At 41.3% G+C, this 18454-nt stretch overlaps 1 protein-coding gene and 1 non-coding gene across 32 annotated transcripts in view; both read left to right on the forward strand.

The window, feature by feature from the left end:
• Window positions 1-18454, forward strand: part of RHOBTB1 (Rho related BTB domain containing 1) — a 117020-nt gene that overhangs the window by 61608 nt on the left and 36958 nt on the right. For 24 of the 31 annotated variants that reach the window (XM_057308243.1, XM_048218735.2, XM_057308237.1 and 21 more), the window contains one exon: window positions 17973-18174. In XM_057308243.1, coding sequence (XP_057164226.1) covers window positions 17983-18174 — 192 coding nt within the window. In that variant the 5' untranslated portion in view covers window positions 17973-17982. Of the gene's footprint in view, window positions 1-11680; window positions 11932-12806; window positions 18175-18454 lie in introns of those variants that run through there. The other 7 variants (XM_057308238.1, XM_057308250.1, XM_057308242.1 and 4 more) reach the window with 4 other exon arrangements.
• On the forward strand, window positions 1597-1669 carry TRNAK-CUU (transfer RNA lysine (anticodon CUU)). The gene has a single exon. It is a non-coding gene; the product is annotated as a tRNA-Lys (tRNA).

Raw genomic sequence — 18454 nt, forward strand, 5'->3', positions numbered from 1 at the left:
TAAATCATAATAGACAGTCGTGGAATCTTACACATGGAAGGGCTGTACGTACACAGCCGTGTGCTAGTCAATCAAACAGCTCTCTGGGAAAAAAAGAATGCATTTATGTGCATACATAAGTCGATTATAAATTTTACTGACATAAAGAATGTATGTAGCATACACTTTGCAAATAAAAAAAAAAATAGACAATACCATAAAGCCAGTTGGGTTTTACGGAATGCTGGTTGGTTTTTGCTGAACCCTTTTATCCGTAACCTACCTGTGGTACACTTGATGAAGGGGTGTAATTCCCATATAAATACTCGCTGATATTTTCCATTATGTTAATGAGCAAGATAAAAGATATGTCAGAACCGTACTCATTTATCAAAGATACGAATAACTTCTCTGCCGAACCAGATAATAGCTTTTAAATAGTGTCAAGATATTTCCTTAAATGTACTATTCACAATGTCACAGCTCCACATGTAACACACTTATAAGTTTAATCTGTGTTCTTAGCATTTTCTAACCTTAAGTTAAAACAAGCAACAGAACAACAAAGCAAGCCCTGAATTGTAGTGGTTGCCAGTTTCTGTGGTGTAAAGACTCCTATCACGGCCAATTTCAAGCTACCCTTGTGACTGAGTGTGGAGTTGGGGAGAGATGGCCCAGTAGCCCACTGCTGTCTAGTGTTTCCACCATACAGATAAAATTGGCATAAGTAACCTCAAAATGTAGGTAACAGTAAAATGGAATAAAATGATTAGAAAATGATGAGTTTTGAGCATTTCATACCTTTGTTTTTAGTATAATTTCCTTAAGCAAAACTTTATATAATTTAATTTTTAATACTGACCCTATTTTATTTATTTGTTTATTGAAGTACAGTGTAACCCAGTGTTACATTAATTTGAGGTGTACAACATAGCGACTTGACAACTCTGTACATTATGCTTTAATAGATTTGGAGAAATCCTGAAAATTTCACAACTAGTTCTTATGGGCTGGTGGGGGCTGGCTCCAGCACACCCCTGGGTGTAAATCATCCTGTTGAGTGATTCTCAGCCTTTGCTTTGCGTTGGAATACCCCAGGAAAACCGCAACCTACAGTCAGCAGATTTTTGTTAGGGCCTAGGAATCTGAATTTAAAACATTTTTGTTGACACGTATCTTATTAAAAGAAAAATACAAAAATCAGAAGTATATAACTTAAAAGAATTTTCACAAACTGAACATACCCACAAAACCAGCACTGACACACAGAAACAGAAAATCACAAGCACCCGGAGGCTCTTTTTAAATCCCCGTCCTGTCACTTCCCAACCAAGGTAACCACTACCTGGGCTTCTAAGACCGTGCACTCATTGTGCCTGCTTTTGAACGTTTATGCAAACAAAATCTCTTCAGTGTCTGCCTTCTTCCCCTCAATATTATGTTTGGGAGGCTTATTCATAATGTATGTAGCAGGATTCATCCATTTCACTATAGTGCCATGGAGTATCCCATTATGACTGGAACGCAATTTATTATTTATTTATCCATTGTACTACTGGTGGGTTGTTTCCAGCTGTTCGCTATTATGAATAGTGCTGTCAAGAATATTCTTGAGGTGCCTGGCTGGCTCAGTCGGAAGAGCGTGAGACTCTTGATCTTGAGGTCATGGGTTTGAGCCCCATGTTGGGTATAGAGATTACTAAAATAAAATAAATAAACCTTAGAAAAAAAGAATATTCTTATACAGGCAGCAGTATTTAAAGTAAAACTAAACAGATTCCCCCAGTGATTCTAAAAAGCGGCTGATCTCTTGACTGCCTTCTCTACAACTCCCCCTCCTCTCTGATTTCTCATATAATATGACCAAGGCGATTGATTCTTTTGTGTGAATGTAATTTTAGTACCATAAGCCACGAATCTGTGTGTTTCCATTCATTACAGTATGTTCTCCGGGCTCTTTTCAATTTACGTTCACCAACTCCCCCTTTCATCAAGACACCGGCTCTTATGGACTCTAAATAGGGATGAGATTTGGCCTCGCATCAATAGCATGCAGGAATAATAGATACAGTGGAGATGCAGCCAAGGCTAAATTTGGCCACTGATCATTAAGGCTCCTGGAAAGAGGCTTCAAAGAAGGGGAATTGTTTCCCTTTGTGTATATCAAACAAAAATCAACAGTGAACCCTGAGAATATTTCCGATTCTAATATTTTTAAAAATCCATTTATTTGAAGTAGACCAGCAACCCTTGCCTGAAAGAGAACTGAAATCTCTCAAAGTCTGATGACTCGATCTGTAAAGATTAGAGACAGAGGTTTTCCCTTTGGCTTCTTCCTGTACCTGGTATTCGGCAGGTGTATTCTTGCTACATTGTTCTAGGCTGAGTGCCTATGTAGTTGTGTGTGGGGGGGGGGTCTATTGAGATGTTAGTTTCTTTGATTTAAGTCAAGGGAGCTGAATGACCAGATGATAATTGCTGATGAGTGGGATGGCTGCTCAGTATTAAAAGAAAGGTTCCTGGAGCAGGGCACTGAAAGGCACTTCATATAAAGCTCTCGAGGTATGCAGAGAGGAGGTAAAGAGTACACGTGAATTCTATATAATGAAGGAAGAATGTATTCTCACACACATAAATATTCTAGTGCCTGGTTGTCCTACCTCCCCATCCTCACTTTTCTGTAAATGTTTTTGTTATGAAATTTCTTTGTTATTAAGGAAGAGATGGAATATATAGATAAAGAAAAAATCCATTTGTAACGCCAGTTGGCATTAATATTTGAATATTTCTCTATCCCAGATGTTATTGTGTGTAGTTAGGTACATAATTTTTAAGGAATGGTGTTATTCTCTGAATTCTTTCATCTTTTTTCATTCAAATGTTTATATGAATATATATGACAAAAAATGTACTCCTATAACACATTTTTGTTGGCTATATACTCTCTATTATGTGGACATTTATTTTTGTGAGATTTTTTTTTTTTTAAAGATTTTATTTATTTATTTGACAGAGATAGAGACATCCAGCGAGAGAGGGAACACAAGCAGGGGGAGTGGGAGAGGAAGAAGCAGGCTCATAGCGGAGGAGCCTGATGTGGGACTCGATCCCGGAACGCCGGGATCACGCCCTGAGCCGAAGGCAGGCGCTTAACCGCTGTGCCACCCAGGCGCCCCTATTTTTGTGAGATTTTTAGCCAATCCCCCTCCACCCCCACATGGCTGGATTTCTAAAATTGTTTCCAATATTTTGTTTCCACAAATAGTGGTGTGATAACATTCCTTTCATGGAATCTTTTTGTCTACCCTAATTATTTATCTAGGAATAAAGTCTTATAATTGGATGGAAGTTATGGACAATTTAAAGTCTTTTGAGTGCCAGGTGCACTCCAGAATAATGGTATTATTTTCCACAAACAGTGCCTCATTCTACTTTTAAAAAATGTACAATCTTTCATGTAATAACTCCTACCTAGAATTAGAGGGTATAGGAACATGTCCTGAAATTATTAGCTGGAATCTATGCATTGATGTCAGCCCAAAACCTCTAATAAAACACGAGATTTTAAAGAGTCTGGTTTTTGTCCAGCAACACTTTGGTGTTTATGATCTAATTTTACTAAGAAATCCTGGGGGTGGGGGGAGAGACAGTTTTCTTCATTTGTCTGAAACAGAGCATAACCTAATCCTAACTGGCATATTATAGTCCCCTAAATGATTAAATGCAATTGCTTCATTGTCATCATATGTGAAAGCTTCACAGCAAGTGGTCTCTCTGGTGTTCCAGAAGCTGACCCAGTGACATCTTCAGAGAATGCTTTCAATGAACAAGTTACTATGGAGCACTACAGAGACTTTTCTTCATTAGGATGGATTTTTAAGCATATCTAGTCTACAGACTTGATATTAGCTTTCTCAAATGAGCGCTTACAACTTTGACATCTCTCTGAAGACTTAACCAGTATTCTAATTATTAATTCTTGACAAAGCTTCCTGACCCAGCCCTTAGCTGAGGTTCACACACAGTCCCTCCAAAATCAATGCATGGTGTCTTCTGTTGTTTCAATTTTTTTTAACTTTAAAAATACATATTTAAGTATAACGTACATAGAGAAATGTATACAGCTCACAAGTATACAGTTTGAAGAATTTGTGAAAACTGAACATACCTATGTAACCAGCACCTAGATCAAGAAATTGGTATCACCAGCACCCCCCTTCTGGTCACCACCCCACTGCACCCTCTGTGTGTTTGAAATGCTCCAAATTTTATGTCCTGGGTAAGTCATTCATTTACAGAATTTGATTTTTCACTGAATCCTTAACTTTAGAAGAGCTAGCTGCAGTGAGTTTTGATCACGCTATCTCCCTTGTAACTAAAAATATGTAGAATCTGCCTTTCCAAGTAAAGATTGTAACACTCAATTCGTGCACTGAATATGCATCAATATTTATATGTTTGTGATTTGCAGGTACACAAATACATGCACCGCATTCATACAAGCAAATTGGGAACTTCTTTCTTCTTTTAATGAATGTAAAGCTGAATTATACTATATTGATCCAAGCTTAAAATATCTTAACTACAATTGATTGTCACAGAATGTTTCATACGATATGCTTCCAATTTCTTAAAATTGCTCATTACAGTTATTGTAAGTATTCCCTCTGAACACTCAAAATTTAAAAGCCAAGAATTTTTCATCTGTTTGAAATATGTATGTGTCCCGGGTGTCCACAGCTGTCTCTCTATAGGGTTCCATTTCTTTGTCTGATATTCACCTCGATTATCATTTAGACTCCTGTGGGGTTTTCTTCAGTTGAGAGCCTGGGTCAGACAAAAACAAGTTTAGCAGCCTCACAAAGTTTTATAAATATACGATTCTGAAGCACAATTTATACATCATCAAAAATCACTTATTAGTATTGGCTTGTATCTGTACTCTTACTAGAATTAACAATCAAGGGTTATACTTCTATACTCATTAGTTTTTTAAAAACCCAAAATATCTCTCCCATTATAGAATACACTTAAGAGGATATTACTCATCCATAAAAAGTAATGAAGCACGAAGACATGCTGCAACACGGATGAACTTGAAAGCATTGTGCTCAATAGAAGAAAGTAGACACGAAAGGCTGCATATTGTACGATTTCATTTACAAAAAATGTCCGGAAGAGGCAAATTCATAGAGACGGGAAGCGAATTAATGGTTCCAGAGGGGGAGAGGAGAACAGAATGGCTGCTGATGGGCCCAATGTTTCTTTCTGGGATGATGAGAATGTTCTAGGATTAGATAGTGGACATGGTTGTATAGCTTTGTGAGCATAACAAAAGCCCTGGAATTGTATATTTTAAAAGGGTGAATTTTATGACAGGTGACTTTTATCTCCATTTTTTAAAAAAAGATAATATATTTTCATCATAGAAAATTTGGAAACTAAAGGAAAGTAGAAAAATGACAAGTTATAGCCCCGTTACCCAACAACTGTCACTGTTATCTGTTGAGTGTACTTCCTTCCAGTTTCTCTTCCATATGTTGCTGTTGCTGGAAGAGCAGCTTCCCTTTCCATGATGAAGACACAATTATTAAATGTTAAGTATTCACATTATTAATACCCACCCATTCCGCCCCTCCCCCTGAAAAGAAAAAAGGGTGGGTACAAGGAAGATCCATTTTGACGGCGGAGGGGAATAATGATGGAGATGCACATGAGAGAAACAGAGAGCAGGGGCCAGCCGAGGCAGAAAGACAGACCTGACCAGTTGCCAGGAGAGGTGGGACTCCTCAGGGACACATCCCAAAGAAACTTAACTAGGTGTTTTGCTGAAAGATGCTTGATAGCTCCTGTTAACCACACCCCTCTATTCTTAAATACCCATGTTGTTTCCCGGCTTCCTAAAAGTCACATTTGTGTTTCTTTTAGCTGTGTCACTGTGCTAAGGTGATACCTAGAGTGAGAGAGCGAGGAGGCCAAATTCTGCTTTGAGTTACACATATTTGCTTATTTTATCTAGTTTTCGTTGACTGATTTTTTTAGATTGCTGTCCTGCACTTGCCCCCTGATGGTGTAACATCAGCAGTTCTCCATATGATTGCAAACTCAACGTAAACATGATTTTAAATAATGACAATCTTAATAGATAAGACTTGTTGGGTGTTCTCTTGATGGCAGGCATAGTGATTAAAATATTTTACAAGCATTATCTAATTTAATCTTTACAACAACCCATCCAGGGAGGCAGTTATCCCCAGATAAGGAAATAGAAGTTTAGAGAGATTAAGTAATTGGCCCAAGATCAGATAACAAGACCTTAATTATTTCCTCACTTGTCATAGATTTGGGTGGTTTCATTTTTTTCTTGTTCGTAATGAAGATGTGATAAATATATTTGCTTTTTTTTTTAAAGATTTTATTTATCAGAGAGAGAGAGAAAAAAAATGAGCTGGGGGGGCAGAGGGAGGAGCAGACACCTCACTGAGCAGGTGGAACTCTGGATCATGACCTGAGCCGAAGCCAGACACTTAACCGACTGAGCCACCCAGGTGCCCCTGATATATGTGCTTTTAAAAGACATTTTCTGTTTATGAAGTCATTTCTTTAGATGGCTATATCAGGAAGTATTTTTTAAATTGCTAGTGGTTCGGGGCTTTTTTGTTGTTGCTGTCAATAAAACCTTTCCTTTTAACTTTTTCATTTATTTTTTGTTGTTAGGGAGTTTGGTTGATACAACCTATGCTTTGGGGCATTTTTGTCCTTATGGTGGGTTAGTCAACTTTTGTAAATGTGCCAAGAACATTTGAAAAGAAAGTACACTCTCTTATCATAGTTTTCTTTTTAATGTGGGATATCTGTTCATTTATCGCTACTTTTTATGCTGTTCAAGCCCTCCATGTGTTGTTTTTCATTTTTGCTTTCTTAATCTGATGTTAATTCTGATTCTTTATCTCACACATGTCAGTTATTTTCATCAATTTCTCCTTCTAGAGTTTTTCTTTATTTTTTATTGTATGCCTTTTGGTTTGTGAAGGTTCATTATTACTATTATGCTTTCACTATGAATTGCCCTTTTTTTTTACTGTCTAAATTATCTTTTACAGATAATTTTTCTTTACCGCTTTGAAACCAAAATCAAAATAACAATGAAGCCTAGTTTTATATTTTCAGTTGGCTTTGGTTTCCATAGTCCTTTTAAATTGGAATGCCCTCTTTTTTTTTTTTTTTTTTTTTTTAGTCTTTAATTTTGAATTATCTCTGGGTGTTTTGTCAGGTATCTTTGAGCTTTTTAATTCCTTAAAGAAATCTGAGTTTTTGCTCCTTGAGTCTTTGACATCTAAAAATAGCTTTATGTTCCCTTTACATAAATAACAATTTGACCAGATTCAGAAACTTGTGATTATGTCCTTTTTCTGTGAAGGCACTCTTTGTGTTTTTCTATTTCCTTAAAATAGTGTATTGGTGAAGTGTGTGATCATCCAAATTATTGTTTCTTTATAGAAAGAAATGTCTTTGGCCATTAGTTTTAGAAGCTGTTTTGCTAAGGTATTTGTAGGATTATTATACAATTTTCCTGGCATCGATATTTAAATGTTTTACTGAAAATTGTATAGCTATAGAGCCTTCTTTTCTTTTTCTCCTTCTTCTCCCCGCCCTATCCTCCTTTTTGTATGGGGAAAATTTTGTTCTTATTAAATCACACTTTACTCCTTGAGTTCCTCCAGAAGCCACATGGTATCCAGGGGATTGCTTATCAACTGTCAACCTCTTTGTCGTCTTCCGTAACATCGTTTTCAGATGGCCTTCCTCCTGTACGTACAGCTTCTCGTGTTTTGCCTGTCATTCACTAAATCCATTCTGTGGCATCTTCAAGGCTATTTACTGTGGCCAGGACGGTTTTTAAGTTGGCTGTCTGGTATGTCATTTATCCATGGCCTTTACGTGTCTTCTCGCCTCCATATGGCCTCCTGTGCTGTTAGTTTACACACTTGCATGATCTCCTTTTACATGATCAACTACATGGTTCAGATATGTTTCAAAAACTTTTTTCTTCTGCTGTTCCTTATAGCACGTCTACTTCAGTAGAAGACCTTTCCTTTATGTCTTTAGCTAACTTTTTGCTTGTCCTTTTCTGCATGTCAGGGTCTTTAATAGACCATATGTTGAATGGTCTCTATTTACTTCATCCATATAGAAAAAGATTCCCAGTGGCCAAGGATTGAAGTATATTCAGTGCTTGGATAACCAGGGCTCTGTTGGAGACCAAGGTAGGGCTCTGTGGTGAACCCACCCAGTTCCAGAGTGGACAGGCCAAGCGATTCAGTATTGTACAGGTTGAGGGAACTGTGGAGGGTGACATAAGAAGAGTAGTGAGGGATGTCATCGCTGAAGATAGACCCGTGGTCAGTCTTAGAGGTGGTACCCCTGCCCCCATCCCTCCCCCCTTAACAAGATCCATCACTTCTGCTGCGGGGTCGAAATTGAAACCTGTCTGGGTAAGCAGGCTGGGGAAAGAAAAACAAAATAAAATGAGTCTTTTCCATGCTCAGTGCTGTCTACCTGGCTCGTCCTCAGCAAGGGGCAATCGCTGGGACTGCTCCTTTCCCAGGACAGCGTGCAGGGTTCCTCGTGGCTTTCCAGTGGCCCCACAACCTGCTCTTCCACCTCGGTCCCGAGTCAAGCCAGCTGTCATTACTCCAGACCATGGGCATCTGTGGCGAAGAGCGTCCTGCTTACCGCCCAGCCCAGTTCTTTTCCCTGTGGAACTGGGCAGTGCACTCGTCTGCTGTGACGCGGCTCCATGACAGTGACTGTGACAGAAATCCTTCCAATTTCTGGTATATGGTTACTCCTTATCCTTAGTCTGGTACTGTCGTGGAGTCCGCTATCTGTGGAGAATAAGGTTAATTTCAGTGAGACCATGTAACGGGGGGTCCAAGGCATGTATTCTTCCAAAGCTGTCTTGCCTTCAAGTCCAGCTAATTGCTTCTTGTGACGTCTTTTAGCAGAGATTGAATTTCCTCATTCAAGATTCACTTTCATGTCAATGATACATCCTTCTCCAGAGGGAGTGGGTACATGTGCCTCCATTCTCCCCTTCTTTCCCAGCCAATTACTGACCTCACCCAGAGAGTTAGAAATCCCTTGAATGAGGATGTGAAAGTCCAAAAGTTGTTAGGGATTTCACGAAACCCTTACATGTAAATAGTATTAAGATCCATAAATTGGCTCTAGGCACTAGAACGCAATAAATGATCACTTTTTTTTTTTCCTAAACCAATTTCAGCCCTACGCTCCTGCCTGCCTCTGTTGGGGCTCCCTTCTGCCCCCTGCCTTATCATTTGGTGGAGGGCCTTGGTCCTTGGTCCCTGGTGTTCCCATGGTTACTGATGCTCTTCCTGATAGGGAGCCACGGCTGGTGTGATGCCATCTGTCAAATACCACTCTCATGATGGGCCACACAGATGTCCCTCAAGGTGTTCCTCCCGCTGACTGTGGGCTTAGCCACATGCTGCTGCTCTCGAGGCCATAGGCTTAGTGATCAGTCACCAGAGATAGCCGAGTGCAAGTTCCTGCCAGATCCAGGTGGAAGGTGTCCTGAGGAAGGTGGAATGGCTGTACTTTTATATCCTATTGAACAAATAGTAATTGAAAGCCATGTATGGCCAAGGTATTGAAAAGTCTTGAGGATTTAAAGAAGAATAACAGTCTCTATTGTCAAAAATGTACAATCTTAGTGAAGTGGCAGCAAGTACATGCATGTCAGCGTAATTGTCAATATTACAAATCAAAATTGGGTAAGTCCCTAGGAGATAGTATAAAGGAAGAATGTTTTAAGTGCATCTTCCAGAACGTAACTCGTGTCTGTCTACTTTGCTTCTTCTCTGCGGATTCCTGGTGCAAACGTTCTTCCCGGAGGACCAGGGAACATCCTGACTGGTCCTTCTGCCGCCATACCCCACAGTCTGCTCCCCACACAGCGGTCTCGGTGGTATTAGTGATACTCCTCAAATGCAAATCAGAAACCGTGGCTCCTCGGCCTGCAGCGTTCCAGTGGCTTCTCATTGCCTTTAGAATAAAACCCAAGTTCCCTACTGTGGCCCCTGCCTCCTTTCCAGCCTTCCCCCTCCAGTTCCCCTGGCCCCAGCTCTTGCAGGCCTGCTTCTTTGCCATCTCGTGACTGGGCCTTGCTCATTCTTCAGGTAGCAAGAAGGTGGGGCCTCCTCAAAGAGGCCTCCCTTGTCTTTCCTGCAGGCCTCCCACCCATTATTTTCTCTCATAACACCCTTTCATTTTTCTTCAGGGAACTTAAATCAAGTTTATGATTACATCTACCTGTCTCCCACACCCCCCACCTTACTTCGAGGTCCATGAGAGCAAGAACCACACCCAGCTTGCTTACCACTGTATACCTGTGCTATAGGCCTGGCACTCACTAAGTGCTCGGCCTATACTTTCTTGAACTAATTAATTAAGACTGAGTCCTAAAGGTGCAGAACAATTTCAGTGGTGGATCCAGGGGCATGAGAAAGGACATCTGAGCAGAATGGCAAGAGCAGAGTCACGGAAGGAGAGGTTACCTGGCATATTTGTAAACAAAAGTCAACCAGGATATCTAGAACATAGCACACAGTTTACTAATGGTGGTTTTGAAACCTATCCTGAATTTTTTATGCATCTTTTAAACTGAGTTTTTTATCTGTTCTTTATTTTTTGACTGGGACAGCATTTATTGAGGGCAGTGGATAGATAGCAAGTTTATTTCTAATCCTGGCTCACCTCCCCCACTGACACTGAGTTTTAAAAAAAAAAAAAAAATGGAGAGTGTGATCTTGTGTAGGTCTCCATTATCACAGGGCTCTGGTGAGGATAACGAGTGGATGTTTAAAAAGTACCTCTGTATTATCTGTAATCCTGGACTTATATGCACTGTTCTTTCTGTTACTTAAATTCTTTTTTTTTTTCCGTTTTAATCAAAACTTTCAGTTGAAAAAAAATATTGTTGATTTGAATGATGAAAGGCAATTTTATCCCAGAGATATATTTCTGTAAACTTTTGATTTAGGGAAGCACAGCCCAACCCTGACTGTCTCTTTCCCAGATCTGGACCCACTCTCCATTCCAGCTGAGATGTTTATATTATGCACAGAGCAGCTCCCGCCTGCCTAGGACTGGTGATTAAGAGCTCAGGATAATGAAATCTGCACAGTCGAAACTTGGCTGTTGGCTATGGTTATTATGCAACTCTTAACATTTCTCTTTTGTTTCTGTCGATAATATAAAATTCCCAGTTTTTCTTTCTGAGCTCACTCTTCAAATACACTAAAATGTGTTCCACCAGTATTTTTTAATGACCAAGTTAAATTATTTCTTAAAGTTCAGATTACATGCTTTTCTGAAGGACAAGGAAATTTAGTGGCTGTGTGACACATAGTTCAAACCATCTATGAGCAACTGAATGAACTGAAACTACAGAGGCCCCTCTATGGGCTTTAGAGTTTTGTCTTTAAGCAGACTGCTCACCATGCTTTGATTCAAATAGCAAACGTTAACAAGAAACACAACACAAGGGATGGTAAGAGATGGGGTATTCCATTGGTGGGGAGATCTGGAGCAATTAAAAGATGCCTAGGAAGATGTCTTAGACGAATGATAAGCCTTCCCTGCCCACCCTCCCTAATATCTGAACTTCTCATAGTAGGAGAGACTCACACACTGAGCTAGACTCAAAGAGTGGCTCTGTACTAAAGTGCACCGATCCAGGGGAAACAAGAGTATCTTGCACTTCGTCAGCCACAGTGCCTTGGAATTACTGAATTATGGAGAAGTAACTGTGATGGTCATCTAGCCATAGTGTGATTGAGCCATAGTGAATGTGCCTGACACTTCCTAAGAACCTGCGTCTTCAAAGAGGAACAGGACATCAGAAAGACCATCATCTCAAGCCTCAAGGTGGGAACAGAGTACTACCCTGGGAAGAGAAATGATTTGAAAAGGAGACCAGGGCAGCTAAGCTCACATTTGGCTATGTCACTCTGGCTTATGGTTGTCCATAGAAGAGAGTTACAAATAAATTGGGGGACCAGTGGACCCGAATGAGTAGTAAAAGAAAGCGTTACAGAAGCAGGTTATAGTATACACTTATGTCCTGAGCACTTTGGCACTTGGTAGTACCCCAGAAACATGTGATGGTTCAGTAAGGGCATGAGATGGGCACTTTGAAGGTGTAGCCACAGGAAAAGTACAAAGTTCACAAACAACCGTTCTATGGTTTGCTAATACAGGAAAAACTGCGTGTGTATGTGTATTTGTGATTGATTCTTCTAGAACCATTTATGATACAAAAGAGGAAGCAAATCAGTCTGTGTGGAGACAGGGCAATTAGGAAAACTTTTTAGAGGAGGTCATATTTGAATAAGGTTTTAAGGAATGAACAGAATTTGCCAGGCAGACGTGCAATGGTAGAGGGTTGGCTGGGAAATAGTATGTGTAAAGGCATTGAGGTAGCAAACATTTAGAATTTAGGAGGCCATTTTGTGTGGCAGAAGCATGCTGTCACTTTCTTAAAAAATTACTGAAAATTTGGGGCACCTGGGAGGCTCCGTCTCTTGGTTTTGGCTCAGGTCATGATCTCAGGGTCATGAGATGGAGCCCCACACTCAGCATGGAGTCTGCTTGGGATTCTTCCCCTCTTCCTCTCCCTCCCCCTCTGCTGCACGCCCATGCTCTCTCTGTTTAAATAAATAAATAAATAAATAAATAAATAAATAAATAAATAAATATCTTTTTTAAAAATTACCAAAAACTTAGTGGCTTAAAACAAAACAAATTGATTATCTTATAGTTCTGGAGGTTAAACGCCTGAAATGGGTTTCATTGGGCTAAAATTAAGATGTTGGTAGGCTGTGTTCCTTCTGGAAGCTCTAGGAGAAAATATGTCTCCTTTCCTTTTCCAGCTTCTAGAGGCTACTTGCATTCCTTGGTTTACGGCCCTTGCCTCCATCTTCAAAGCCAGCAGTATAGCATCTTCATCTTTCTCTCTTACTCTGATCTTCCACCTCCTTCTTCCACATGAAGGAACCTGAGGGATTGCTCTGGACCTACCCAGACAATCCAGAATGACCTCCTTATGCTAAAGTCAGCTGAGTGGTAACTTAATTCCATCTGCTACCCTAACTGCCATGTAACAGAACACATTCACAGATCCCAGAGATTGGACAGGAACATCTTTGAGGGACATTATTCTGCCTACTGCACGTGCAATAAAGATGTGGAGGGTGATGGTGAAGAGAAAGTTGGCCTGATGCATCAGCCCTAGGTAGGAAAGATCATCCACCCAAAAGGGACCTATAATCTGATATTTTTTTTAACAAATAGGAGACGGCGTCAAGGTCCTGGTGATTTTCCTAAGGTATAATGGGTGTGTTTCAGTTAATTAGTGATACATAACAAATCACCCCAACACTTGGTGGTTTAAAACAATAATTCGTACTTTCTCATGAATCTGTAGGTTGGCTAGATGATTCCTTAGCGGGGCTCGCTCATAAAGCTTCCTTCAGCTGGGGAGTTGGCCAGGCTGGAGGATGCAAGTAGCACACTCTGTGGCATGTGGTGAAGCCATAGGCAGGGCGACCTCGTTCTCCTAGCTGTGAATTCCATTCCTCTGCGAGGCCTGGCCGGCTTCCTGACATGACAGCCTCAGGACAGCATTCCAGCAGCGAGAGAGGGTGGAGCCGCCGGGCTTCTGAAGGTGCTGACTCTGGAACCCACACGGCATCACCACCACATTCTTTTGGATTGGGCCACACGGTCACAAGGCTAGCTCGAATTCAAGACGGAGGGAGAAGGATTCCATCTCCTGAGGAGAGCTGCTGTCGTGACCACATTTCCCGTAGCCCAGGCTGTCAAGGGAGGAGTTTTTACTTTAAGAGTAGGATTTTGAAACTCGAGATTTCAGGGGCAAAATGTTTCTGGCTGACAGTATCCAGCACATGACCAAAAGCGTGAAGGGCTCAACTAGAGTGTGGGGAAGGGCACTGGTGGCGAAGAGGTGGAGGGACTCTGGTGCTAAAGTGTGGGATGCATCACCCTGTGAACACAGCGAGAAGGCTGAGTTGGTGGTGAACGTGGAGAAGGGACGTGACGTGCACAAGATGACAGTAATCATGGCGTGGGCACCTGGGGCGACTGACAGCCAGGAGGCCATGACCACAGTCTCTAAGCAGCCTGAGATGGTGGGCACCAGCAGCCGGGGGGCAGCCACCCTACGCCCCCTCACCAAGGCCTCACTCCCCAGCCCCCACACCGTCTTGTTCACTTGCCAGTCTTAAATAAACGTCCCGCTCTGACGTCCAGAATGTGCAGATACATTCTTCAGCACTTCATGGTCAGCGTCCACATCCTGAGGATTCAGTGAAAGTATGAACGAAGTTCAAGTCAGTTTTGAGTAAGATTACAAAGCTGCCATAGTAACAGGCTATCAGTGTTGGTCCTTCCCAGCTTTTCTTTTTCTTTTATTATACTTTCTTTGTCTCCTCAGATATGGATGTAAAGGCAAAAGGGTGTCTGCACTGATCAGCAGGATTCATGGTGGTGAAATTTATTAACAGTGTTCAATGAATAATATTTATTGCTCTCATTCTAGGTAAATAAAAATCAGAAACCAGATAGTCATTAACCAGATGGTCCTAAGAGCTCATTCAACCATAAGAGTGCTAGATAGGAATAAATTAGAGCCCATAACAAGTAAAGAAGGATAAAATTGCTTATTTTTATAATTATCGTAATTTCATGTTTGTTTATGTGTAACAGATAAACAATCGGTTTACAATACACGTGTAGATGTATTTTCAGATTACCACAAAATAAAATTTCTACCCGAAAGAAAAGATTTTCAGCATTTGGAAATCCAGAAAACCCTTCCTGGAAATTCCATGTCTCAATTGAGTGATCTGGGCTGTGAGTGTTGAATTCTGCTCTGCCTTTTATTTCCCTTACTTGTCCCCTTTGTACGAGGCCCAGCACCTTTGGCAGTCACTTCGGTTTTGAGCAGATTGCCAGAGATTAGAGGACCCACGGATGTTATTCTCACCTTTGACACAGAAATTCTTTTTTAGAACTGTGCATGAGATGTGTCTATAAATAAGTAATGATATTTTTGTAATCATAGCCTTAATATAAAACCAGGAGAGCTTTCATCCCGTTCAAAGTAGTCTTCTGTGAAAGCTACACGGCCATTCCACCAACGCTGTCATGATTCAGATTATTTGGGGGATTTCTTTTTGGGGTCTGCTCTCAAAGCTGGTTTGCAAGCCAACAAGAAAACCAACCATGTAATCTTTGTGTCTATTTCAGTTTTCGCTAAATCCAAACATACCCCCAAATTTTAAGGATTGGCTCTCTATGACTTTTATCTACCTTAAAAAAAAAATCGCTTTCAATAGAGAAAGGTCTTCCACCACTTAGGACAATCAAAATACTATACCTCAGGTTCCAGTTGTGGGGCTCTAAACGGATCCTGTTTTTCTGACACAGGGCGCCCCTTCGTAGTAGCACCAGAAACATACCAAGTTTTGTATCAGTAATAACTGTTATCATGTTTATTCTAGAATTGAGAAATACCCCAGTGTGTGGCTAATTATGTCCAACTCCCACCCGGCACTTTTTCTGCCTTCTTTGTAGAACATCAGATGTGCCCCATCTTGTACTTATGGTCTTTGTTTCTCAATGAATTACTCCCTAATTACTCTACTAAAATGTATCCTTTTTATAGATCTTTGTGGTTATTAGGTTTCTGATTTTGCGTCTAATTCCGGTCTTCCACCTGACTCAATTCAAGGTGTTCATCCTCATCATCATGATTATGATCTTTGGGGGCGTCAGTGTGTCAGCTCCATCCATTCACCTAACCCTCGCTCCCTGAGGAGACTAGTACTAGAATTCCCATTTAACAGATGAGAAAGCTGAGGCTAAAAGCACAAATATCTTGCCCAGTGGCGAATGGCTGGAAAATGGGGAGACTAGGATTGAAATTCACATCCCCTCGAAGGCAGGGATTTCTCAACTTCAGCACTCTGACATTTGGGGCCAGATTATTCTTTGTCATGGAGGCTGTCCTCTTGTATTGTTGTGTGCTTCAAAGAATCTCTGGCCTCTACCCACTAGAAGCAAGTAGCACTCCCCCCTGCACTGTGACAACCAAAAATATCTCCAGACTTTGTTGAATGCTCTCCAGCAGATATTTAAGGACCGCTGGTCTAATCCCAACATCAGGCTTGTGCCACGTTATACTGTGCAATCGGGAACTAATAAAACCATAGGCTAGATTTTGAAGAGATCAATTTAAGGAGTCCCCCCACGTGGATGATCCATCTGAATTGAATTGGAGTTTTCCTTAAGCCTCTTTCTCCACCTAAGACCTTCAGAATCTGCATTTGCATGTGGGGAGGAGGTATCTGTCTATATTAAGCCTCTCTGTGGCGTTTGAACCACAGACCAGATCCTAACCTCACCACACATCTGTGAATCACTCCACTCAGTTCTCGCCAAATAGTCTCTAGCCTCAGGTTTAACACGTCCTGTGATGGTGTTACAGGAGACAGTCTCGTGTTCAGATGGTCCTAACTGGGAAAAAGTATTCATTCTATTTAATAACCTTCTTTCTGCCTCTCCCTCTATACTTGTAATCTCATATTATCCAGATTATCCGTTTTCTCAAATCAGGTGATTTAAATACTTATGGAGGCCCAGGTATGTATTAAGCCCTCCTCTGAACAGTTTCTTGTCCATTATGACCATTAAAACCACTATCTATCACCTTGTTGAAAAGTGACCATCTAGGGGCACCTGGGCGGCTCAGTCAGTCAAGCATCCGACTCTTGCTTTCATCTCAGGTCATGATCTCAGGGTCCTGGATCGAGCCCCACATCAGGTTCCACCCTTGGCAGGAAGCCTGTTTCTGTCTGTCTCCCCCTGCCCCTCTCCTGCTTGCATGCACTGTCTCTCTCACTCTAAAATAATAAATCTTTTTTTTTAAAGTAACCATCTAACCAATTTTCTTCATTTAACAATAGACTTCCTCGAAAGGGCGATTTTCATTCATTAAAATCTTAAAATCTTGCATGGTTGGTCACCCGCTCAGCTGCCCGGGAAGCAGCCTGCTCTATATTTTATGGAGGTTCCTGCCCCCGGGTGGGGGGGGGGGACCTGGCAGCAGCTTTCTCTCTTCCTTTTGACCCCTCACTCAGCAACCCTCTTAAACCCTTTTGATGGTTTCAGGAAGATTCCAAAGTAGCTCCTCATCCTGGTAAAAGCATTGTTTACCATAGGCTCCAGATTTCTTGATGAAAACAAAGAGAAAGAATTTAAAAATATATTGCTTTATGGTGCCCCTCTTGAGAATACATTTTTATGAATTTGATTAATAAAAATAGATGAATAAATATAAATTAATTTTATGGATGTATCAAAATTCAGTTTTACAGTTCACCCTTCTTTAAAGCTGAGGAATCCTTTCTGCTCGCACTTTGGATCCCCCTCTAAGTCACCATGATAGAGTAGAACCGACAGTAAACTGCCTGTCAATGGGAGACCTGGGGCTGGTGGAAGCTTGTGACGGTGTGGAAGCTAATAGGCCGAGGCAGCTCACGCCCCGATGTCTAAGGTTAAACCTGCAGGTGACTGGTCTCTTTCGTGGGTCCACATGAGTAGCCAGTGAGCTATAAATGTGTGCCAGCAGTCTGGGTGGATTTTCAGTAGGCAGGTTGTGTTTAGAGAAAACCAAGGAGAAAATAACATGTTAACGGGAATAAACCGTTTGGGGTCAAAATAACAATCCGGTGATGTTTTTGTACTCGTGTGAGACATAAATAGAAGACTTGAGTGTGAGTTAGGCTTCGTATGAACTTCCAAACTTCTTGCTTATGCTTGGGGACCTCCGGAGAAGTGCCTGGACCCTTCTCGTCTTTCATTGCTCCGTCACTGTCTTCTTACAGAGTTTTATAAATGGACACTGACATGGACTACGAAAGACCCAACGTTGAAACCATCAAGTGTGTGGTCGTGGGAGACAACGCCGTGGGGAAGACGCGCTTGATCTGTGCCAGAGCGTGTAACACGACGCTAACACAGTATCAGCTGCTGGCCACCCATGTGCCTACCGTGTGGGCGATTGACCAGTACCGCGTGTGCCAGGAGGTAAGGTGTCTGGAGTTTCGGTCGACTCCTCAGGGCACAGCCTAGCTATTGCCAGTCTGATTTTAAAAGGGGCATAGGGGTCATTTGTGCATGCAAAAATCAAGCTAATGTTCTTAGTGCCACAAGAGAAAACAAAAGCAAGATCCGCCCTTGGGAGTATGGCTTCCGTATCCTGAATGAGGAGGGTTGAGTCACGTGATTCCAGGAAGGGAATTAGGACTTAGCTCAAGTCCTGTTAGATGCAACGAGAAAACTAAACGCAGGTGGGACAAGGGGGCCT

Source organism: Ursus arctos, unplaced genomic scaffold (genome assembly GCF_023065955.2).
Source record: "Ursus arctos isolate Adak ecotype North America unplaced genomic scaffold, UrsArc2.0 scaffold_7, whole genome shotgun sequence".
NCBI lineage: Eukaryota > Metazoa > Chordata > Mammalia > Carnivora > Ursidae > Ursus > Ursus arctos.